This window comes from Arvicanthis niloticus, chromosome 3, assembly GCF_011762505.2.
Source record: "Arvicanthis niloticus isolate mArvNil1 chromosome 3, mArvNil1.pat.X, whole genome shotgun sequence".
Lineage (NCBI taxonomy): Eukaryota > Metazoa > Chordata > Mammalia > Rodentia > Muridae > Arvicanthis > Arvicanthis niloticus.
In genome coordinates, this window is record NC_047660.1 from 70,548,732 (window position 1) to 70,574,080 (window position 25,349).

At 48.2% G+C, this 25,349-nt stretch overlaps 1 protein-coding gene across 4 annotated transcripts in view; it reads right to left on the minus strand.

Moving 5' to 3' along the window:
• Samd4a (sterile alpha motif domain containing 4A) overlaps nucleotides 1–25,349 on the minus strand; it is a 215,418-nt gene that overhangs the window by 17,032 nt on the left and 173,037 nt on the right. For all 4 annotated transcript variants that reach the window (XM_034497028.2, XM_034497027.2, XM_076931169.1 and 1 more), the window contains 6 exons: nucleotides 23,282–23,368; nucleotides 14,937–15,249; nucleotides 11,461–11,546; nucleotides 5,822–5,940; nucleotides 1,482–1,683; nucleotides 305–431 (listed from right to left, as the gene is read on the minus strand). In XM_034497028.2, coding sequence (XP_034352919.1) covers nucleotides 305–431; nucleotides 1,482–1,683; nucleotides 5,822–5,940; nucleotides 11,461–11,546; nucleotides 14,937–15,249; nucleotides 23,282–23,368 — 934 coding nt within the window. The remainder of the gene's footprint in view (nucleotides 1–304; nucleotides 432–1,481; nucleotides 1,684–5,821; nucleotides 5,941–11,460; nucleotides 11,547–14,936; nucleotides 15,250–23,281; nucleotides 23,369–25,349) is intronic.

Genomic DNA, 25,349 nt, shown 5'->3' on the forward strand with positions numbered 1-25,349 from the left:
CTATCACTGTTTTAATCAATCTAGGAATCTAGATATCTGACAGGTATCAGAAATATCCCTGTCAGATTGCAAACAGTGCTGGGACTTCAGGCTCTGACTTCCCGCTAGGCAGTCTCTGCTCATGCTGGCAAGGCATGGTTTAAAAAAGGAAAGGCTTTCGGCAGCTCTAAAGAATGTGTGGTGACAGTTGAGGCTCAGCACTTTCCGGCTGGGTCACCAGGGCATCTATTCTGGCATCCTGGCCTCCCTCCTGCGTCAGGGGAGAGAGAGGGAAGGGACTGTGTGCTAGCCGGGCAGGCCCTACCTGGTTGCTGGAACATCAGCATGTTTTGTGGGGAAGTATGCACGGGCAGCGAGCGGGTCTTCTGGACAGAGCTGTGGGTGCGGCTGGGCATGCTGTTGCTGCCCCCAGGGTTGGCAAACCAGAGGTTCTAGAGAGGGACATACAAGAGGGTGTTAGTCCAGACCCTGTGGGGAAGTAGAGCCCCAGCTGGAACTCGGGAGACAGGTAACCCAGGAGAGTTTTGGAAGGGGCCATGCCACCCACCACGGATAGATGGTTTAGACCGGCCCATTTGATGCTCATTCCCAGGCCCTGCTTTAAGCTTGAACTCATCCCGGCCACCTTTTCCCTCTCCCCATCTCCAGAAGTCTTTTTACTCTATTTCTTAAAGGGGGCAGGGTGTCTTAGAAACACTTGTAGCAAACAGTGCAATGAGTTTAGGGCTCTTGCTTGATTTTCTTTTTTGAGAGTCCCCAAATTTACTCCACACTGAGGAGAAAAGAAGACTCAGTACTGGCAATAGGCTTGTATCACGCAGCTCATGTGTCCTGTAGTGACCGCGCCTAGAACTGACATCGGGGCTTCTCAGACATGCCTTTCCCATTGGGAAGGAATGCCACCAGCCTCCTCCTGGTGAAGCCTTTCTGTTTTAAAGCCAACCTCTCATTGGGCCTGCTTGTATGTTCCCAGTCCTAAGGCCAACCTCTACTGCCCCATGGGGTGGAGGGAACGAACATTCAGGGAAAGGCAAGGTTGGGCTCAGGGGGCAGAGAGGTCACTGTCACTCTCACAGCAAGGGACAGCCTCTCAAACAATCCTGTGGACTCACCATTGCAGCTGGGACTGTGAGGAAAAAGTCAAAGGGAGCTTATTAAATGCCCAAGCAGACTTGGACGGTGATGGGGTATGCTGGGACAGGGTAAAGATCAAGCAGAAGTAGCCCTTGCATGCCTGTGTACAAGGGTCCCAGAGATTAATGTAGCACTAGTTTTCCCAAGCAACAGCCATGGGTTTTTCTGTCTCCAGGGAAACAACACAAACAGTGGTTACCTGGGAAGCATAGGCTCAGCTATCCCCCAGGTTTAGATCCCCCGGGGTCATCTCTTTCCATTCTGGAAATTGTCCGGTTTGGGGACATCTTTAAAAGCCTCAGCCCCTGAGCTTGGTCAAACTCCCTGCTTCCCAGAGCAGAACCAACCTGTCTTCCTTGTTTCATGATGGTGGGGTTGGCAGCGGTGTGGCGCTGGTTGGAGCTGACAAATCCACTGGTGCCCAAGAGACCAAGGCGGGCAGAAGGGACGTTCCGAGATGCGATCTGGTACTGTCGTGGGTTCCGTCTACCCATGCCGCCGCCCACAGAGCTGGCTGTCGGGAGGGAGTTGGACTGCCCAAAGCCACGACTGTGAGAGCAAAGAGAAGGGATCCAGAGGTTCTGGCATGCTCCAGCCTCTTTGGGACTAACAGTTAAGAGGTTTTGGGGGTGCCAATAATTGGCTATGATTGAAACTGTACCCAGTATCTAAAATCAACAGCACATGCTAGATGTTGGAGTTTGCACACTACTCTTAACCCACACTACAGCCCTATGAAGTAGGCTTCCTAATCTTTACAGCTAGAAAAACCCAGAAAGCTCGAGAATTTTGCCATCGCCACACAGCCAGCAGGGGGCAGCACTCAAATATGAACTCAAAAGGGGAGCCCAAATATTCTGTCTTCTATTCTTGTCTGGTCCAACCTGTGGGTCTGTGCATGAGGGCATGGTGCCTTTCAAGAAGCCACAAAGCAAAATAGTAGAGTCAGTATCAGAACTGGATCTGATTCCGTTCTGGTGCGCCTTCTATTATGACACGGTTCATTTCTGATCAGGTTGTCTGTAAGCAGTCTTGGATGGAGGACCCAATTGAAATATAAGCTCTGTAAGAAAGGACTGTATATGTGTCTTCCTCAGCCCCTTATGTCCCAGGCCTGAGGCAAGGAGTCAGCGTTTTGCACAGCAAATGCTGTTTGAAAGGCCATCGTGATACTTCTCCAAATGAGAGGCCACTGGTGTGTGTGTGGAGGACTCCATACACACCTAGGATAGTCCCGTCTCTTCGTTTTCTCGTTCCCCAGGCCTTTCCTGCAGGGAGGGCCTCACTAGGGCTGGCAAGGCTCTGCTTTTCAGGTCCACGCAGGAGACTGCTCCCAGTGGGGTCGGATGAGCTCAGCGGAGAAGCCTCCACCAGCCCCGGGGTTCTGGGAGGCTTCAGGAACCGGCACATTCTTTCCAAGGGAGTCAGGCAGCTTTAGTTATTCAGGAGGGTGGAGAGGACGTGCATTGTGGGCAACGGCCACTAGATGGAGCAGAGTTGCTTGGTTGCTAAGCTGGGGAGTTTTCCCCAAGCTTGTGAGGAGCCCCTGCAGATGAGCTGACTTAGCTTAGCTGGTGGAGGTCCAGGGGGTCCTTCACAGCAGTTACTTCCGGAGCCAGAGATGGTTGTGTGTGGGTTGGGGGAGGTGGCGTCTGAGGTGGCAGTGCAAAAGCTCCTAGAGTTCCTAAATTTCTTAGGGAGAGAAGGTTCAGGAAAGGAATCTAGGAAGTCCATCTTCTTCCAGGCGTTTGTGGCCAAGAAGGGTGATTTAGATTCCATTCAGAAGAGGAGGTTCTTCTTCTCTTGGGTTCTTGGTCTCTTTGTTTATCTTATCTTCCCTTTCCTCATTGAAAACTGAAAATTAGGGTGAGGCGAGCTCAGAGTGATTCCATGAAATCAGAGACCCCAGGGAGGTAACTTGAAAAAGTAGCAGCAAGCAGGGATTTCTGCTCTCAGCTGGTGAGAACTGGCCCTCTAGCTTCTGAAGTCAGGATTTGGGCCACCTGCCAGATAGATGATCAGTATCTGCTAAGACTCCCCCAAACCCTTTATTTAGTGTGGACAGATTTTTCTCACTTCCTTCTTTGGCTGGGACTTTAGAAGGCTGTTTCATAGGGCCTCAGGCTGGCCCTAACCTAGCATGCAAAACAGTAGTGGATGAGTGTTGTGTTAAAATGATTTGTTCTTCTACGAAAGCAACACTGTAGCTTGTAAAAATTTGAGACAGGGTCTCACTATGTAGCACAAGCTAGCCTCAAACTATCTTCCTGCCTCAACCACCCAAGTGCTGGGACTGCCCAAGAAAATCAAAACTCAGACCTGGATCAAGACTGTATTTTCTAGCTACATAATGGGCAGAGGGCTCTGTTAGGGACAGTCGTTGAAGAAATGGAGAACCTTGAGAGTCCCAAGAGTTAGAAATCAGCTGTTTTGCAGAAGGGAGTAAAGCCCAGAATATTCCAGGGTCTGGGGTGGTGGTGGTGGTGGTGGTGATGGTGGTGGTTACAGCATAGTGGAGGCAGAATTTTGAGAGGCCACCTTTTTCCTGTTGGTGGAATACAACTGTGGTGTCCTCAAAGGTTATTTTTCAAAGCCAGGTTTGCGGAGAGCCGCTGCCCGACAGCTGGAGTGAACTCTGAGGTCAGTTAGGTCCACTCAGCTTAAGGAAATGATTATGCAAAGAACAAATTAAGCTCCCATTCTCGGGCCCGCCCCCTCTGAGCCTGTATGCCTCAACTTCTCTGGTTTCCCCGAGTCTACCTGATTTTCTTTCCTTGAAATGTATACAGTTTCCTTGAAACTTTGATAAAAATAACATTAATAAGAAGCAATTAATTTGGGATTTGTGAGATAGTTTCAAGCAGGGGCTTGCCTGCGGTTACTTTTGTATGGGAGAAACGGTTTTTCAAAAACAAATTAACAGTGTAAAAATATCCCAGAGGTAATGTGAAGAGCGGAATGTGTTTCATGGCTTTGGCGCCATCTTTTTGAACATCCACAATTGGTGGATGAATTCATTCTTATCTAGTCAACACAAAGACTCCGACCTGGCAGACCTCAGGCTGGCCCTAACCTAGCATGCACTAATAACAGTCTGTAGAGGCTCTGACTATGCTTCTCCCTCAGCAGAGCTCTCCGGTGTGGATCAAGGATGCACAAGGCAGAGGCACGGGATGGGTTGTTGGTGAGAGGAGCTTAAAAGCTGGGTATCTTCAACTTCTACTTCAGAATGACTTCCTCTAGGGTCTGGTACTGCAACAGGAGCTGGAGACCTTCTCACCTGGGAATCACCCATAGAAATGGGGTGCTTGGCGGCAGCACAAGGCAGTTGAGGAGCAGGTCTTGCCTTGTATCCAGGCCACTGATGCAGGACTGATCTGCAAGCCCATCAGAGCTGACAACCCCCAAGGGCTGGAGGTGGTGAGGTGGCAGTAGTATCAATTTGCAGGCATATCCTCTCTGTGCATTAGCCTGAGACCAGAGCAGTCGCTCTGCGATGGTAAGGAGCCCAGCATTGTCCAGCTTGCTCCATATCCTGGATGCCTCTGCCAATCAATTTATCTGTAAACTAAGGTTAATAATAGCAGTTCTACTTCATAGGCTTGTTGTGAGGAGGGAATGAACGAATATATTTTTAGTGCTGAGAAACCACTGGGCATGTGCTATCTAAATGTTTGCATAATAAATAACAGTGCTGTGTAGTGGAATGTGATAGCATCTTAATTTTTAAGTAAATCTGTCATGAAGACATTCCACAAACTCCAGCTGGCCTTATTTCCTTCAAGTGGTAAGGCACACTTATGCAAATGAGTCACTACCCCCATCCTCCCCCCCCCCCCAATTTAACAACACAGCTTCTGTACGTGCACTGAGAAATGAATTTCAGAACCTGTTAGGTGCAAGTGAAGAGATGAATATTTATCTGTTTATGTTTGAGAACGTAACACAAAATGGCGGTTCTCTGTAGGATATTGACATGATCGCTTCCTTATTCTCAAATTCTCTCTATCTTGTTCATGCTTAAGCCAACCCCCCTATTTTCCTTCATTTCTATGATAACTTAACCTTCACTTCATAGTTCCCATGCACCTGGTCTCTCGATTTACAGCCATATTAAGGTAACATGTTCTGAAGTGTGACCAGGCTTATTTTTAACTGCATCCAAGAAGCTGAGCTACTATGAAAAATCAAGAATGGTCCTGCCCCGCTATTAGACTGCAGCTCAGACCAAAATAGACGAGCACTGGGCTCTTCACCCTGCCACCAACTATAATTAGCTTGTCTGCAGCTAGAAGGGAGAAAGGCATTACACTACCACTTAAGGTACTGATAGAAGATCACACTCAGGTCCTTTCAGAGCCCTGCTTTGTGGCTCAATCCTGCCCCTGACTTTTGCTGGCACTCATTACATCATGAGCTCATGCTTCTCACACCTAGTCGAGGATCACCGTTCTGACCATGAGTACCGAGGTCCAGATGTTCCGATTCAGCTCTTCCTGTGGGAAGGTTCTTCCTACCAGCCTTTCTCCAACCACAGCCTGTTCGGGCAATGTGATTTGGGACTCTCCACGGGGTGTCCTCATGAACGAGGACTGATGCCCTGCCGTATTCCCGCCTAGAACTGAGGCAGCCAGCGAGGCACTGGGGAAGCCACCATGTATTACAAAGAACAAAAATCTCAACATACTTTCTTTGCTGTCGATATCCTGATATGTCTAGAAGGGTTTTCCGAGGGAAAGACCGAAAGAGCTTCTGCACCTGCTGTTTCCATGACAACAATCTTTTTTTCTGTGTCTCTGTAAATGCCTGCAAAAACAAACAGGACTTTTAAATGGGTGACGCAGGCTGGCATTAGAGGGAAAAACATACAATTAATAAAGGAAAACGCCAATGTCTCTATGGTGGCTTCTCCCCCTCACACCTGTTTCCAACCTGGTCCAGACAGCAGTCGGCTTAAATTGGAGCTATCTGTGCTGAAGATTCGAGTTATTTGGCATTGGGAGCACCTGGTGCAGGCATTAAGCTTTTGACAACCTCGTTTTTTGGCTGTATTTCCAGAAGACCCACATCCATCTTCCCCTTGTCTGACTCCTTCCTGCACCCTATTTGTTAACTGAGGATGAGCTGCAAAATTGATTGTTAGATATTCTAGCTTTGCAGACCCCCTGCATTTTCATAATCAATGGAAATTCTAAGCCACTCCAAAAATCAATCTGCCTGATAGTGTGTGGTCACTCTGGAGTGGGCTGCAAGGCCTCAGAGAATGGCAGCATTCTGTGGCTTAGAGCATTTTCCTGAGAAATCTCTAGTTAAACAGCCTTGTGCCCTACGAACCCCTCTTCTCACCCCCCCCCATGTATACCAGCTCTGTAACTTAACCTTGCCTGTAGTTGAAGGGAGAAGGTAAGCCTGATGCTTTCTCAAGTCTTCTAGTAATATTGGAATGTAGGTAGACATTTTGCCTAGTGTCTGTAGCACATGTCTATCTCATCTTTAGCATATAGCACATACCTTTACAGTCTATAGCACACAGCCATACAATCCATAACACACACCTATGCAGTCCAGAGCACACACCTATGCAGTCCAGAGCACACACCTATGCAGTCCAGAGCACACACCTATGCAGTCCAGAGCACACACCTATGCAGTCCAGAGCACACACCTATGCAGTCTAGAGCACACACCTATGCAGTCCAGAGCACACACCTATGCAGTCTAGAGCACACACCTATGCAGTCTAGAGCACACACCTATGCAGTCCAGAGCACACACCTATGCAGTCTAGAGCACACACCTATGCAGTCTAGAGCACACACCTATGCAGTCTAGAGCACACTGCACACATCTATATTATGTTCCTTGTGATGTATAGCCTTAGCACTCACCATAGCCTAGGGTCCCAAGTCCCTAATGCAGGGACTTTCAAATTCAAATACATCAAAATCACCCAAGGAAAACATTGGATGTAGGTGATGGGGGCCCTCTCCAATCTAGAAGGTTTCCAGGAGGCAGTTTATAGAAGGTACCCTGGTAAAACTGTGCAGGTCACACACCATGGACTCCTGATGTCCCATAGCAGGTGAGGGTTCCAAGTCATCTATTGAGTCCCCGCCCAGTTCCTGAGCTGAGGTTTGGACTGGAGAGAGTTGGGGAAACCATCTGGTTGGGTTGCTTAGCAGGAGCAGTGACAAAAAACATTCCCAAGTGGTTTTGACAAAAAAGGCCTGGAATCCTTTAAGTAGTAACAAAGTATTACTTAGAGCAACAGACTAAATGCTTGCTTTCTATAAAGGAAACAGGTTTCTTGAAGACTGAAAAAAAAAAAAAAAAAGACAGCTTAATTTTCTCCTGGGGATGCTTAATCTTTTAAGGATGTAAATCCTGAAGAACTTTGTGGATAAAAGCAAAAGGATACCACTTAGCTGTGGAAACACTCTCCTCAGAACCGAGCACGTTCAAGAAGAGCCGCCTAACTAAAGGACACAGACTGAAGACTTGGTGCTTTCTGGAAATTGAGGGTCACTCAAAAGGGGTCTGTGAGGGTGAAACGCATCGGGAGTAGATACTACAGAGTCACTTAAACAGTTCCGTGCATGCTGCTTCCTCAGGCCCTAAACAGGTGGCGTTGGCTACACAGATGCACCCTTTAGGGTGGTCTCAGATCAAATGGCTTCAGAGTCTTACAACCACAAGATCCAGCTGCAGTGAGCTTGAAGAACAACTGTCCAAGTCCAAAGGAGTGAGAGGCTAGAATGTCCTCCCAAGGACGCCGTTATGTAGATGACATCTCCTATGGTGGCACGCAGCATCTATGTAGATACAGTGTGGATTCCATCATCTCCAGGACATCACCACATCCTGTGATGGGTGCTCAGTTCTTCCCAGCTGGGAAGTATTTGGTAAGCGAGCTGAAGTTATATCACACTTGGCTCCAGAGGTCTCTGAAAATGGAGTTCTGTCTCTAGCATTCCATTGTAGAGAACCTTCTAATGGCCGATGTCTTATCCCGACCTCCTCCCCTGGTAGCCCAAGGCCAGAGGCTCAGAGCAGGGAAGGAAGATTCGAGGCCTGCTGACTTCCCAGATACTACAGTCACCCAGCTCAAGGCTTCTGCCTCATCAGGCCCAGAGCAACTCGCTTGTCTGGAGAGAGATGGCCACCCTCGGTCCTATAGTTTACACACTGGGTGCAAAGCCTCCAAAGGAAAGAGAGCCCATCGCTCCAGAACCACCTCCAGACAGTGAAGAGGAGGAACCTGGTCTGATGATTCAGGAACCAGAGTGAATTGGCATCACAGGTAAAACTCAGAACCTCCCTGTTCTTCAGTTTCCTATCTTGGGGCCTTCCTCCTTAGGAACGGAGGTGTCTGCATAGTGAACACCTTCCTGATTCAAGCCTGATGGGGAACAGGAGGCCTCGTCTGTGAGAAGGACCCCTGTCTGGGGCTCAGGTCTAGCCTTGCCACTAGCTCAGGTCTAGCCTTGCCACTCCTTCGATGCCCACTAGCCTCCCAAGACAGGCGTGTGCTGCCAATGGGCTCCTTGGCTGTGGAAAAGGATCAAGCCAACAATCAAAGCCCCGAACAACACTTCTCCTTCGGTAGCAGAGTGCAGATCCCTCCATCTGACATGGGTTCAGGCAGAAAGACCTGCCATGAGACCCGTTTAGCCTGTGAAGGAGGTGTTCTCTAGTAAACAGAAGATGGGACCGCATAGTGTCCTCTTTGTGCTGAGCACTTGGGGCTGCCAGAGAAGAAAAGTCAGGGGTCTCAGGGAGGGCACATGGGATGGGAGCGAGGTCAGGGTGATGCTTCAAGGCCAGGTTAGACCAATTAGAGGCTTATGCACAGTTCCATGGAGGCAGCTGGACTCATTAATTTCTTGTTCTCATGGGTTCAAATAACTTGAGCTGAAGTGGAAACCATTTTCTCATCTCAAGTCTAAATGCTTCAGTGCTAAGAGTGGGCATGGCGGTGGACACAAGTCTTCTGTTTGCCTTCACAGAGCATAGTTCTTTTCCTGACCCACCTACCCCAGCCCACTCGCGAATGCACTCCTCCAGGGCAGAGTCCCAGATTCTACCTCAGCACTTGTGTCGTCAGAACTGTGCCTTGTTTTGTCTTTAAAGATTTTGTTTTTATTTATGCGTGCATACGTGTGTGTGTGTGTGTGTGTGTGTGTGTGTGTGTGTGCATGCATGCTGCATGTTAGCATGCACCCATTTGTGTAGGTGCCCATGGAGATGAGGGGAAGGTGTACATAAGGTCCCCTGGAACTGGGATCACAGGTAGTGGTGAACCACCTAATATGAGTACTGGCAACCAAGTTCAGGCCCTCTGCAGGAGGAGCAACTGATCTTAAGCACCAAGATGTCTTCCCAGCTTCAGAAGTCAGCTGGATCACAGTGCCACAGCTGGACTTCTGGCCTCTGCTTTGAGACAGTCCTTTCTGCTGCTGGAGAGGAAGTGCCCTAGGTTCCAGCTCTAGCTTAGGTATGTCCACCATTCCATCTTTGGGTTCTGAGGCACCATGGGAGGGAACCTCTGCAGAGGTCTTATCGCCATGGAAAACGTCCCCCATAGGCTCATGGATTTGAACTCCTGGTTGCAGCTGTGGTGCTGTTCTGGAAGGTTGTAGAACATTTAGAAGGTATGACCTCAGTGGTAGAAGTGAGGACAGGTTTTATGGGTCATAGACCCATCCTGGTTCCCCTGCCTTCCTGGTGGAGTGCTGAGATAGAAACGGGACATCTCAGGTTCCTGGCCTCAACTAGTAGAAGCTGCTCTTCCTCACGTACCTTTTCCATGTGGGAAACAAAGACATTTCTTCTTGAAGATTGCTTTTATTCAGGGATTGGATCATAGGAAGAGAAAAGTAGCTTGTACACCTATTTTCTGTTTATCTTCCCCAGTGCTCTTATACCATAAGCCTCTTAGGGAGCTGGCCTAACTGATCTCTAAAAGTATACAGAGTCTTGCCTTCCCTTCTATCTTTTTTTTTTTTTTTTTTTTTCTGAGACAAAACTAAGTGTAACATCAGGATTGCAACCAGCAAAGAGACAGTTGGGGTTCCCAGGTCATGGTCTTGTCCTTTACTGAAATAAATAGGCAAGAAAGGCCTTCGGCCATTGTTAAGCCTAACAATGTTCTGGGTGATTTAAGAAATAGTTGTTTTTGTTTAGTTGAAAGTCTAGGACTTTGGAGGAACTATCTCAGAGGGCAGCATGACTGAGCTCATGACCTAGACAGTTGGTTGCTGCGCTCACAGTGGCAGAGGGCTCTGGATGGGCCACTAGGCTACGTGAGTTCACACTGCGTAGAGCAGACACTATCAAGATGAGAATCTGAGGGAGCAGAGAGTGATTGCCTGGGATGGAACCCCAGGAGAATGTGATGGGGGGAGAGCATCAGACCACAGAAGGCAGGCTCTCTGGCAAGAGATGCCTGGGCCACTGGGAGGCTGAATGGGAAGGCAGAGCGGAGCCAGGCCTCTGTACTGGTCACCTACTGCCCCTAGGGTCCATTGAGTTCTTGGGGTTCTGACTGCCAACAAGTAAATGTGAGAGGGTCAGGCCATCTCATCCTCACATTGAAACCCCACCAAAGACTTCGATACCTTATTTATCTGGCCCCATGTTTTCCCTAATCTGGATCTTACAGAGTGACTCATCAGGACCGGGCACCCAGGGAGCCACTGATTGCCTGGGCCTGAGCCCCAGGCTCCATTCCTTCTGTACTGAGGAATATCCACCAGCCTAGTCATGCCCAGAAGTTTCCCAGCTTTTACATGAAGACCCCACTCAGAAGGTCTGTAGTCTACCTGCCTCAGTCTCCTTCCCAAAGTCAGATGGCAAATATAGGTTCTATAACAACCACGAATCCAAGCAGGCCAACGGCCATCAGTATCCATCCTGGTCGTTATTTCTTATCTGTACTTTCTCTCTCTCTCCCTTTCTCCCCCAGTTTCTCTACACTAAAAGACACAATGTCTGATCACACAGTGTGAAGAAGACTTTATCCAGGGCTGGGTAGCAGTTCTACGTGTTCGTCAGCTCAGATCTGGTCACCTGGATTCCTCTGGGGCCTGAAGTTCTTCCTAGGCACCCTATGACATCAGCATTCTCTGGTGAATGCTGATGTCAAGGGGACACCCATTTGGAGTCTTAGTCAGAGGGGGCCACAGCCTAGTTCTGTCGCAGCTGTTACTAATGGCCATGTACTTGTCAAAATCAAGTTGTCGGAGACCAAAGCGATCATATCACAAAAACTCTGAGGCAGCATTTCTAAGCAGTGAGAGGAACAGGTTAAAATCAGTTGCTACTCACCTCGTGAACAAGACACTTGTCTAAGAGCTGTAGATAGGAGGTTATATTTTCCTCATCGGGTCTGGAGACCAAGAGCTGTGTGCACACTGTGAAGTAAGAAGACATGAATCAGAATACTGCATACTCTTACAGCCTCTGGGCTCTGTCTCTCTCAGGACCAAGGCCTTATGAGGAATGTGTGCCTGAGACATTGCATAAGGCTCACAGAAAGCACTGGGAGGCTCATCATTCCACTGAAGTCAGATTCTCAGTTGGCACGGGAGCCCTCACCCCCAGAAACTCCTTGGGTTTGTTCCTGTCATAGCATTCTGTATGAAGCCCTCAGACACAGGCCTGAAGACAGATACTCTGTGAGAGGAGAAACAGGGCTCTTGGCTTCGGCGGTTGTAGGTGGTACTGAGCCCTCTGCCAAAGTGGGGGGCGGGGGGAAGCAACCCCATTTTATGAATGAACCACACACCCCTGAGCAGGTGGGAAGGCAGTGGTGTTTGTGTGTCAGGAACGAGGCTAAAGCCACGTTTTGGCTGGGACACATGTAGGCGTGCATGGAGCAGAAGAAATCTGCCACTCAGTAATCTGCAGGCTCATTTTCTCAACGTGATACACATTTATCCACACACGCCTTCACCTACACACTCAAGCATGTGCCAGAAAGCAGGGCAATATTCCTATGTGGGTAGAGGACATGTATACCAGGCTTCCTCCCTGCCCCCTTTTTTGACACAGGGTTTCTCTGTGTAGCCCTAGCTATCCTGAAACTCATTCTTTAGATAGGCTGGCCTCAAACTCAAGAGATCTGCTCACTTCTGCCTCCTCAGTGCTGGGATTAAAGGCATGTGCCACCACTGCCCTGCAACACACTACAGTTTTTATGGTCATGTTCATGGCCCACTCTGCCCTCACCTTAAAGGCCAGTTGCAAAAGGAGTCAAAGAGTTGGGTATCTGTCATTCAAAGCACAGCAAGCTCAAAACCTGGGGATCATGTTTGACTCTTTTCCCCTCCTATGTCTTTTCCCATCCTATATCAGGATGCTGACATAGATGCTGACATAGATGTGTACCAATTCTGTGTCATGACAGGCTTCCAGAATGACAGTGTTTGCAAAAACACCATGGAAAAGGCCTCCATGTCTACCCATGGGGACCTTGTTAAATAATTTGTACATATAAATGTTAAATAACACACACACACACACACACACACACACACACACACACACACACACCTATATACACACGCACAGCAGATCAGTATGTTACCATAAAGAATGGTGCTTTTTGTATTGACATAAATATGCAAATATGTGTTTGTGGAAATAATTATGAAACGATCTTAAAACTTGTGTAAGAATGGAGAGTCACACATACATGCACGGGATGAAGGTTTTGAAAGGGCAACCCCACATTCAATAGTAGCCATCCCTAGAGAGGAGATGGCAGATTTGGTGGGAGCAGGAAGGAGGTACTGGTTTTCACTTTCCTCTGTTTTACATGGTGTACTGTGTTCCCTGGGTTGTAGCTTCTCACATAGTAGTTACAGTTTAAACAGAGGTGGAGCTGAGGAGTGCTTTCTCCCTAGACTGAGCCCCACTGTGATCCCCTGTATACAGGAATGGGGTATGGAGCACTCTCAGGTGGCTTTGTTGGGCTGGGTCTTTCCTAGGATGCAATGGAGTTCAGGGGTGGGAAGGGGTTTGCAAAGGCCTGTTCCAGCCACCAGCTCCTCCTCACCCCTGCCCAGGGGAGCTGTGCCACCACCTTCTACATCAGAGTTCAGTGGATTTGTTTCCCTTTATAAGTTTGTATCAGAGGCGCGGTACCCCTCACTTCATTTACAAGACACAGGTCCACTTCTGTGGGTGAGAATTTGGCTCTTTAAAGGACAAAACATGGCTCCCTCTTTCTTAAAGGAAAAAGACTAGTATTTACTATCATTTCTTTTAATACTCAGAATTTCTTGTGAAGGATGTTGGGAGGGCACAATTTATTTGAAGGGGGTGCATTTTTTTTCCAAAATGTGGTCATAAAGGCCACAGGGAAGGCAGTGCAGGCAGGAAGGGTGGTGTTACCCACAGAGTCCACTCAGCTCTGTTCTGCCCTGGAGACGCGACACAATTTAGTCGTGACTCACTGTGCGCATGATCCAGCTTCAAGCTATGTGTGTGAGTGCCACCTCTCACCTCGTGTACCGTGGCACCATCAGTCAGGTCCTGAGTACCCCATGGCTATTAAAAGTGGCCGATGGCCTTAGGTTAATGAGTGGGGTTAACAGCCAAGCAGGCCGATAGCTGCAGTGAAGTGTGGACTCAGTTAAGACAAGAAGAGGACAGGTCCGCAAGGACCATGAGAAGGGCACCTCGTACAGCCCTGAGGCCCTGTTAGACTGTCTCGCCCGTGGGGAGACTTGGCTGCCATTTAGAGGGTTAGGAAGTGGAGCAAAGGTGAACAAACTGGAGGGAGGGAAGGAATGCTTCAGCCCAGGCTGTCAAGTGTAGATACGCAGGTTGTGCAGTGCATTGCTTGAGTAGGCTGAGTAGAGAGACCACTGTCCTGCATCCACTCAGGATGTAATTCTAAGGCTTTTTCAGGCTAGTAAGGCCCTGGTTTCAGACGTGGGAACGTATGTGCAATCACTAGGAAGCAAGGGGATGCCTAAGTTTCTGGGAACTCAGACGTAGTCTGTCTGCAGTGTAGAATAGGGGTGGTGATTCTTTGGGGTTGGGCTCTATCAACTTGGCAAAGGGAGGCTTCTCATGGAACTGAGCTGTGCTCTACTTTGGGGTACCAAGAAGGTCTCCAGGTAACCGTCGGGTAGGAGATGGAGAAGTTGAGGCTTGAAATCCCAACTCTGCCAGGAACTCGTACATTCTGCTGGACAGCTTATCTCAGCCTGGATTTCTTTTCTATAAAATGAGGTATTTGGGGCTCACCTAAGTCACCAAGGTAAACCACGGGTGTAAGGGCCTCTGGTACACAAGAATTATTAAACAACCACAAGTCAACAGGCCAAGACCACCAGAGCATCCTGTGAGGTAGATTAAAGGAGGGTGTAAACCCAGGGGGTTGAATAGAAGCGCCTTGTACTGAGAGTTGTCCAAGGAAGGCCCATCTCTGTTGAATCGCTAAGTGATCAGGAAGGGCAGGACCAGGGGATCAGCAGGGGGCACACTCTGGGTTCTAGACTGGGGCTTCCACTGTTGCTTTGGGGGAGGGGCTAGTGACTGAGCAAGGGTTTTGTACTTTGAAGCATCTTTTTCAAAAGTGTCTGCCTCACTTCTTTGTCTCTGAAGGTTCAAGGCCCAGTAGATCACTACAGGAAGGGCCCAGCATTCCTAGAGGGGTCCACAGACTGGAGTTGAGACCTCCAATGGGCAAACCTCTGTAGGGTTACGGAAGCTCGTTCAGTATTCTCCCACCTCACTGCAGCTCTCATAACTCTTGAGTCTCTGACTAGGGCTCCCTGAGAGAACAGTACCTTTCCCCATGACTCGGGTGAACTGCCCTGGGAGGTCCCCCTCCGGCAGAGGGGCGACAGCCAGCTCCCCATCGCAGCTGCTCAGCTGGGGTGGTTGCAGCCCACCGCTGGCACCGGCTGAGGCACTGGCTGTGGGGCTGGTGGCTGCTGCAGCGCTGTCTTTGCAGTCAGGGCTTGGGCTCTCCATCGGTGAGGGCTCATGGCGGCGCACCTCAGGGGTGGTAGTGGGAGAGCTGTAGGCCTTGATGGGTGTCAGGATCATCTGATGCAGCTCCTGGAGGGGGATGCGCAGGCTGCCCCCTTCGATGATGTCCTGAGTTAGAGAGAGAGAGAGGACTTCAGTGAGATCAGGGCAGCTGCCCCTTCCCCCTCCCCCCAACAGGCCCTTCTCTCTGCCCTGTGCTCCCAGAACTGCTCCCAGACAGGCCAGGCCAGGGTAGCTGGAATTTATTATAAATACAAACTCAGGGAGCCTTTTAGTAGGAGATAGATGGTTTTAGATAGAGTCTGAAGACAAACATGCTTAATGTAGAACAGAACTGATAGATAGATAATTGCATGTATACACACGTCTCAGGCTGGGCAGATGTCTCAGCTGTTAAAGTGCCCATGCTGTAAGAATGTGTATCTGAATTCAGATCCGGGTCTCCATGTAAAAACCAGGCCCAGCAATGCACCCCTGTAATCCCAGTGCTGGTGAGGGACAGGCTCTCTAAACAGCTGGCCTAGCAGAGCCTGCTAGCTGCAGGCTCATGAGAAAACCCTATTAAAAAGGGGGTGGGGATTGATGGAGGAAGACAACTGACATCAACTGTCAACCTCTGGTCTACACGCACACACTCACTCTCTCTCCCTCCTCTCCTTGTCCTCTTCCTCCCCCCTCCCTCTCCCTTTTCTTCCTACTTCCTCCCTCCCTCTCCTCTCTCCCCCCTCCCTCTGTCTCTCTCTTTTCCTCCCTCCCTCCCTTCCTCCCTTTCTGTCTCCCTCTTCCCTCTTCTTTTTCCCTATCTTTCTCTATCTCTACCGGCTCCATCTCTCTCTCTCTCTCTCTCTCTCTCTCTCTCTCTCTCTCTCTCTCTCTCTCTCTCTCTCACACACACACACACACACACACACACACACACACACACACACACTTGAGGACATACGCATGGATGCACTCACAAATATAGGTTACTTTGTGCATACATTTTGATATTTGGGTGTTACCTATTAGAAAAAGGAATGAAAGTGATCCTGGTAGGGATGATGGGGTTTGGACAGGCCCAGGTGACTGGGGTCCTAGCTGGGGCCATCTGGGTGTGAGGGGTAGGATAAGCCCTTGTCATCATGCATTGACAGTGCTTATACAGCTCTGATTGGTTCTTTCTGGAATCTAGAAGAAACCCCGCCTATCAGGGTCTCAACTACAAATGAAGCACTTCATATCCCAGGAGCCCAGATTAGCAAGAACATGATTTTAAAAGCTTGACATACAAGACTCCAAAGCATTTCTAAGATCCTCTTGTATCAAGAAAATGACTTGATGATGTCAATAAATGCAGATATAAGGAAGGTGAGCACTCTGACCCCACCTTTCCCATGGGTGGATGGGACAAAGGAGAGCGGCTGGGGACAGGCTTTGTGTGTCTCAGTTCTGAAAGGCAGTGGATATTGGCAAGCCAAACTCTTTCAACTGGTTGAAAGCCGCTCTTTGGGTGGGCTGTGTGTGTGTGGAAATGAAGCATGAATCGTGATTTGATTTAGTTGCCACAAGTTTAATTTATGAAGGAAGTGAAATTCTAATTAGCCCCGGAAATATCCCAAGCCTGCTCAGAGCTACCATGCAGTCTAAGTGGAAGAGAAAGTTCTGCTCAGAGCTACCATACAGTCTAAGCGGAAGAGAAGGTTCACTGCCTCTGCTCCCCTGAATCTTAGGTTTTGGATACAAGTTCTCCTTCTATGCATCAGGTTGGCCTGGAAGTCACAAATCGTCCTGCTTCTTCCTGAGTCTCAGTCCTGTACCCTGACACCTAGAGCAAGATATCCATTTGCCTCTAAGAAGAGGGCTTTAGGAGAAAAAGTCTGACCCCTGGATTGGAAACACAGTGCTATGAGGAGCCAGGTCTGAGCTGCCCTCAACATGTGCTCTTCATTGCTCCCAACTTCCCTGAAGTCTGGGGTCAGCGTAGAACTGGCATCCCTGCCTTTGGGTCTTGACTTGGTCTGAGAAAGGGGCAGGGCAGGTGGAGGCAAGCGAGCTAAATTAGCCATATTCCAAGAATACCAACTGCCTCTCTCCTGACTCAACCACCCGAGAAATGCTTGTACTGTAAGTGTTCTGACCTCCTGTCCAGCACCTCTCTGAAGAAAAGGAGGGAAAAGAGAGAAAAGAAATGTGGTTCTGTAAAGGAGGCAGGGCAGGTGGGACCAGCCGGGGCCACATGAGGCCTTGCCATGCCATCTCAGTGGCCAATGCCACCCAGGACAGCAAATGTGTTTGAGACATTGTCAATTGCTCCAGAGCCCTTTCTGGGCCACATGACTAGATTTTATGATTTGTGTGGGAGATTTTGGTTATACTAAGAGCTAAATTGTTTGCCAGAAAACAGATACACCCAGAGGTTAGCTCCTATGTTAGTTAACCTACAAGGATGGCAGAGCGACCATACCAAGAAACGGCAGATGGATCAGTTAGTAAAATGCTTGTTTTGTTGGTTGGAATCCTCAGAAGTTACATCAATAGTAATAGTAATAATAATAATAATAATAATAATAATAATAATAATAATAAATAAGTAGTTAGATTTAGCATTGGTCCTGGAGCTGAGGAGACAGAGAGATTCACTAGCTAGGTAGCCTAGCCTATTTGGTGAGTTCCAGGCTAGTGACAGATAACCTGTGACCATCAAGTTCACATTCCAGATCTCAGATGAGTGGCATGTTGAGAAGCAGGCCAGGAGACCGTCTTAATGGAGCTTGGCCTAGTGTTCTCCTTAACCTGTGGGAATTAATTTTCCGCACTGACAAGTCTCTATTGATCCTTCCTGCCACAAATATAACCTACATAATAAATACAAAGGCAAAGGGGTGCTGTCAATGACCTGACTCAGAGCTACCAAGCAAGGACTTGTGGGAAAGCAGATGACAGGAAGTCGGGCCCGTGGGTGGCACCCCAGAAATCTCTCAGGGACAAGCAGGAAAGAAAGTATAGAAATATCAACCTAGCATTGGCCTTCAAGGAGGCTGGTTGGCAAAGTGCTTGTTTTATAAGTTGCAATCCCCAAAGAGAGGAAGGTTGGTTTGGTGTCTTTGCTGGGCAGAGGATAATAACAAGGTGTGAACAATCAGAAAAAGAGCTTTGGGTGGCACAGTGCTCCCAGCTTCTATGTGACATGTCAGAACATCCTTTCCCTCCAGGTGGTGATAATTTGAAGCTTTCCCGTTTCTACCTACATCTGTTCTCTCTCTTCATTCCTCCACCAGTCTGCAGCTGAGCTCAACAGCAGCTGGGCACTGTTCTAGGTTGGAAATATAAAAACAAGTCTTCATCCCTACCCCAAGAGACTTCAGTGTTCCTCAGACCCATATGGCAAGATACTATGAGAACAGAATAGGGACTCAGGGGACAGAGAGGTGGGCCTGCTGGCTTACAAATTATGATCTCCCTCCTCTCTCCCTTCTGCTGTCTATCTCTCCTGTCTGTCTGTCTCTTCTCCCTGCCCCCTGTACGTGTACATGTGTATTGCATTTATGGAAAAGACCAGCAAACATCACAAGGGACAATGGGATGGAAGGAGGGGCACCAAGAGATGAAGGGAGGTGATTCTGAAGACAGACCATGAATCGACTTGCTAATGAGGGGGTACTCCTCTGAGTTCCACCTTCTCATAAGAAGCCACTGTCCTGATTGCCCTGTGAGGAAACTGCTGTAGGGCCAGATGCAATGGTGTGCACAAAGCCTGTCTTGGCTGTATTCACCTAATGTGTCTTGCTAGTATACAGCATTATTACCTAGAAATATTTACTACTCAACTATCAAGTTGAATTACTATTTCTTTGCAGCAGTTGTTAAAAACAGGATCACTGACTGATATAACCTCAAAAGGCCAAGAGCTAGAATGTGTGAAGAAAAGGCACAGACATCTGAAGAAGCAGTTTTCTCTCTTTGAATAGGAATAAATAGAACGTGTGTGTGTGTGTGTGTGTGTGCTCGCGAATGCATCTCCCTAGATCCTTGATAACATCAAGGCTGTAGGCTGAGAAAATGGAAAAATGTTTCACAATCTGGGAATGTTTTGAAAAGGGTCAATGAATAAAAGCACATGGAGACATTTTCTTACTAAATATTAATATCAAAAAAATCTCTTCCATTCTGAATTTCCTTTTTTTTCTTGCCTTTCCAACAACTCATGAAGCCTACAGTTCTGTGTTTATGCCTCATCATACAGTCATGAGGTGACTCAGGTTTCTGCTTCTGATCTCTACTGTTCTCCTGAGACCTTTTCTTCCCATGGCTGGTGTGCCCAGCTGACCGCTAGTGCAAGGGCAATGTCTGGTCTTCACGGCACATGGCACATTCAGGGAACTTATTGGGATTGCTGGACTCCCTCTCTGGTCCCTTGAGGCAGGGCTCACAGCCTAGCCTCTGTAATCACAAGGTCCTGTCTGATGGCACTCCCTAGAGGTTGTTCTTCAGGTCTTGTCACTCAGCACTATTGGGGACACCCACTTCCAGTTACACACAATTATCTCACATCTGGATCATTCATGACCTGTCATGTCGTAACTCCAAGTCTGCTTTCTGGTCACCAACTTGCTATTTCCACTTTGGTGTCCCACAGGTCCCAGTACAAACTCAACTCCTTTCTTCTTTAGGCCCCCAATAAGTCCTATTACTTATATGTCCCCAAATGCCAGAGCATATGACCCAAACCTTCTAGCAACTGCTGGACTCCTTCTACCTGAGCTCTGTTTCCTCCTTGTTTGTCTCTGTTTTGGCTTAAGGTCCCATCAAAACAGCTGTGGTCTCTGACTGCCTCCAGCAGCATCTGGCCTTTACCCAGGTGTTTAGGGAAGTTCTCTCTCTGGCCTTGGTGATGACATCATTACCAAGCTCAGCAGCTCCCATATCTTTCCGTCCCAGTGGACATTCCAAGAATACCCAGGGCCAGGAACCACATACCACTCACAGTTATCCCGCAAGAATGGGCAAAGTGAGTCCAAACATCTGTTCAGCAAGCATTCAGTAACTGAACGGAAGGGTTTGGAGCATGTAGTCAGCAGCTTCTACGGATTATGAACTAGCTACGGGCGGGGTCCCAGCCATCTCCTTAGAAATGTGGATTCTATGTGAGGTAAGAATGCCAGAGGCAGGCAGGGGAATGGTGATGACCATTCCAACAGTGCTGTCAGCTGGGGTTGGGAGAATGCCTGTAGCTGAGCCCCTGGGCCACCAGTAGTAGCAGGTGACAGCTCCGTCCCTAAAACAGCAGGAAACATTTCAATAGATGGAAGGAGAGAGCTGGGGGCTCAGTCCTCAAGGATGTGTAGGGAGAAGGGAGAGGCCGAGCTCAGGTATCAGAACACACAGTGTCAGCTTAATACAGCCATCCAACAGGCTTGGCTTTCCTCTCTCCAGGAAGTCAAAGACAATGAGCTTGTTTTTGTCTTGCTCAGTTGCAGCCATCGTGCACTTGGCATCTTTTTATCTTTTCCATTTCAGGAAACAATGGTGGAAGCATTGCTGTATAATCAATGTAATTAAAGGTATAACTCTAGAACACAGACCATCCCTGACTTAACTAATGCCAAGTCAAAAGAACATGACCCTCTTAACACACAGACACAGACACACACATACACACACACACACACACACACACACACACACACACACACACACTCACGCATGCAGAGGATACATGGATGTCAGCTCAAAGATGAGGGCAAGAGGGACCTCTGCTTTCTCATCCACAGAGGCTATTAATGAATTCCTCAAGGATGCTCCAGAAAGAAGGAACAGATTTACAACATAATCTTCATTCAGAACACTTTCTGTAGTTTCCAATGGACACAGAGTAAATTGGCCTTTTGAATGTTCTCCAAAAAAGAACAGTTTCTTAGATTAAAAATAGCCATAATCACTCCGTTAGACAAGCTGCTTGGCAGAGGAGTTAGCATAAAATTAAGAGCAACACCCAAACCTCGGGTTTAGGTGGAGAGCTTGCATGTAATGTGTAATCCTCTTTGTTTAGGAGCGCTCTTTAATCAGAGGTGAGCATGTGAGTAGTTCTTACCTATCTGCCCAAAAAGAGATCTAAAAAGAATTTTCCTGATATTATATATTTTCCAAATATAAATGATATGTCTTATGGCACATATTAAATGCAACTTAACATAGCATATATAAAATTAAGTGCACATATATCTTTGTGAACAACTTTAAAAAAACATTCCCACTCCATTAAATCGCCTGCTTTGGGAACTTGCTGGAGCCCCACCTTTCTTGGTACTCTGTCCCTTCTTGAAGGCTCCCTGGATTTTTCTAAGAGGTTCAAACTCACAATCTATAGCTTGTGTTGACAGCTAGTGAGACACCAGGCATCTCGAAACTGCTCTCAAAACCAGAGCAAACAGGTAGCTTCACAAACAAGGAAGTGTTGTTAGTCTGCAGGCATCATTTTGTTTCCATGAGAAAACTCAGCACAGAAAGGAACTTGGAACCCATAATTCACTCATCACTGCCGGCTGGTGTCAGGATTCACAGTTGCGGATTGTTTTTGGTGTTACACATTTTTGTCGTGGTTCCTGTCTGAGTCATGGAGATGGATCCTGTGGTTAAGCTACACTCTAAAGCCAACTCTATCTGTGCCAATACTTTCGATCCCCCGTGAAACCTATAGTAAACCTGTAAATGTTTGCCTCTCCTGGATGGTTTTCAACAAACCAGACCCTGGGGCTAGATAGCAGGTACGTTAGTGTTTCATGTGCTGTTCTGTGTCTGCCGTTGCTGTGTGTAGGTCCACTCACCAGACTGTGGTTTGTGGGACCATGAAAGGATAGCTTGGTTTCTGGCAGAGCACTGGCTAGAGATGGCCGGAGACCCACCCTGCAAGGGACGGCATACATTTCGCCACACTCCCAGACTCCAGGCTCCTGACATGCAGCCGAAGACCTCCATTGATCCATGACTTTCAATTCCCCTACAGCCCCTCCCAAAGAGAAGTTTGTGTCACCTAGCACAGGTAGGGGGTGTGACTACAGGCCTCAGAGCCTCAAGAGCGCTCCATATTAATGAGATACCTAAAGGCCAGAGGGCATAGCCAATTAAGCATTCCTTCCCAGACCCTCCTCCTTACAAATGGTATTCAACCAAAGGGCCATCCTGGGGGTGCAGGGGTACAACCACATCTACTTCCTGCCATGACAATAAACCTTTTAAAACCATGGACTTCCTCATGTCTTTGGGGCCCTCTGTGGGGAAGCATGGAGAAGGCCTTTGACTACCACTGCTTAATCTCCCTCTAGAAGACTTCTCTACATTCCTGCCACAAAGGCCAGCCTAAGCTAGCCTGCCCAGCCAAGAAAGTGCTGTAACCAAGAGTCTCTACTCTGTGAGGCACTGCTGGAACTTCTTCCTCTTTCTTCTCTCTCTCCTCTCTCTCCTCTCTCTCCTCTCTCTCCTCTCTCTCCTCTCTCTCCTCTCTCTCCTCTCTCTCCTCTCTCTCCTCTCTCTCCTCTCCTCCTCTCCTCCCCTCCCCTCCCCTCCCCTCCCCTCCCCTCCCCTCCCCTCCTCTCCTCTCCTCTCCTCTCTCCTCCTGCTGCTGCTGCTGGCCAGTCCAGCCCCTATGCCCTCGCATCTCAGTTCTTCTGTGGCGTCTGGGAGCCCAAAGACAGAGACCATCAGTCTGAGACCTTCCTACACCCAGACGAAGCCCTGCTTCTCAGCCCAGCATCCGCCCAGCGCTGCGTGGGAGTGAACTCAGTCAAATTCCCATGCTTCTGCCTCCCTGAGCTGAGGTAGACAGGTGGGATACACAAGTCCTCCCAACAGGACCCACAGCCCCGCTGGTTGCCTACAAGGCCAAGGTGACAGACAGAGCAGAGGGAGCATTGACTTCAGCTCACCCAAGGCAAGGCACAGTAGGTCACTGGCAGCTTAGACCCAGAGGAATTAATTCATTACATCTTCAGGATCCAAGGAAGCATGGGTAACCAGAAACCCTGTTGTTTCCCTTTCCCTGACAGACAGGGAAGTCACACAGCACCCTACAATCTAATAAGTAACACTCTAAACTGTGTTCCTTTAGTCTGTGTTCCCACAGAGAAGGTGGAAATATCCCCTGGGCCAATTGCTCACTTACCCTTTCCAAAGACTTCAGGAGGTTCTGTCTTTCTTTGAGCTTCTGAATACTGATTACAATTTTGTGTCTTGCGCCTTTGGTAACATTCTGTAATCAGATGCAACAATATATTAGAACATATCATATTCAGGAATCAGCTTAGAGGCTCTCGGAGGCTGTGCTGTACTTAATCTTTTGTTCCTACATGTTCACAGGCAGGCCAGTATGCATTTCTCTCTGTTGCTACCACTGTCTGAAAACCTTTCTTAGTCAATACTTAGTCTGGCTCCCAGCTTGCCCGTGACCTTTAGGACAGAGAGCTACATAACAGCCGATTATCCCTCCAATGTGAGATGTCTTCACCTTCAACATGTTAAATGACCTTTTTGGGTTTGTTCGGGACACTCCTGTCCTCAGGTTGTCTTACTCCCTCTTGGTTTCCCTGGAGGTTGCAGTATTGTTTATTCTTTGCTTTCTCGGGGCAAAGGACGTGAAGCCCAGTACCCCCCAAATGCACCACCACACAGGGAATTTCTGTTCCTTTACAACCTTCCTTTTCCTTTCTATTATGAGAAGTGGAATTGATTTCACTCCAGGTAAACATGCAGAGTTGTGGGTTTTTTATTTTAAACTGGCCACAGCAGTCAGTATGAGGACTTCCTTAGTGTGCATCACTGATTACAGTCGCTGTACACGTCCCACTTTCCCTTTTCCTAAGCAGGTCTCTAATGCACAGCTCTGGCCATCTCTGTTCCCTGGCAACCATTCCAGAGTTACTCCTTCACCAGTAATGGGCAGAGGACGGCAGGGGCATCTCTGTCCCTGCAAACACTGGGGATGTATTTCTGTTTCGCTGTACTTTTCGGATCCAATGAATTCAATTATCTTGAAAAGTTTGTGTCAGGCTCTAGAGCTACCCTCCTTGGCAGCACTTCCTCTCTTCTTTAAAATCTGAACAACTGATGACTTGGATTTCTCTCTCAACTTTGACCTAAACACAGATTGCTCTTTGAAATAGTTCCTGTCAACCCCTGGGATCTGAAGCAGCAGCTGAGATCCAAAAAGTGTCGGGAGAGATGTTAGGAAGTTGAAATTAGTGCCTTTCATTCTCTGAGAGTGTGCAGTGACTCTGGGCTTTGTCTTGTTCTCAGTCCTGGTACTTAGCCAGGCCTGCAGAAGGGGATCTGAGGGTACTGAATAAGCAACAGGAAAAGCCGAGGTCAGTGGGGAGCCATGTGGCAGCCAGGCCCTGCCCCACATGCTCCAATCTCTTCTTCCTGTGGGATGAATATTAACTCATTTAGACCACCAGTTTCTTCAAATCATCACTCAAAGGAAACTGGGGGTCAATTTGAAAAAAAATGCAAATAGCATTTTAAACAAGAGAAACAAAAACACACATTAGATCTGTTGGCCAGAGCCTGGCATGGCAGAAATGGTCTCAGTTTAGGGGTGCTGTTGACTGGTGTTTGCACTCAGACTTTGGGGGAGAGGCCTAAGAAGGAAGAAGGGATTCTGTTCTTTTATGACTTCAGAAGGGAAATAAATCCTAAGACCTGGATATCTCATCCGCCATCACTTGTCCCATGCAATTTGGGGTGGTCAGAAGAAAGTGTTTTAAACAGTTTACTCTGATCTCAACTAAGACCAGTGTGAACCGTTTTGGAAAAGTGTCATGGAGTGGCTAGTGTTTCCACTGGCTGGTCCAAGTTAGAAGTTAGTGGATGTGTGACCAGACTGGATAAACAGACAAGAAATCTGTCCCTAACTAAACTAAAGTCTTGGCTTAGTAGAGGGAAGAGAAGAGCCAGGGGGAAGCGCTTTGGAACCACACCTAGGCAGTACCACAGGGTCTTCCTTAGCACCCAGAAGTTTGAAGGTACACTTGGCTCTGTCTTTTCCTAATTTCCTCTCCCTTTCATAGCCTCGTGACTACCTGCTGATCTTTATCTTCCACTGAACTGTCCAGGCAAGAAGCTAACTTACTCACCTTGGGACACCAGCCAGCACTAGGCAGCTCCTGGATCTGGACAAGCTACTGGGTGGATAAGGTTTGTTTATGTGTCCAAACAAGGTCTGTTTGAGGCTG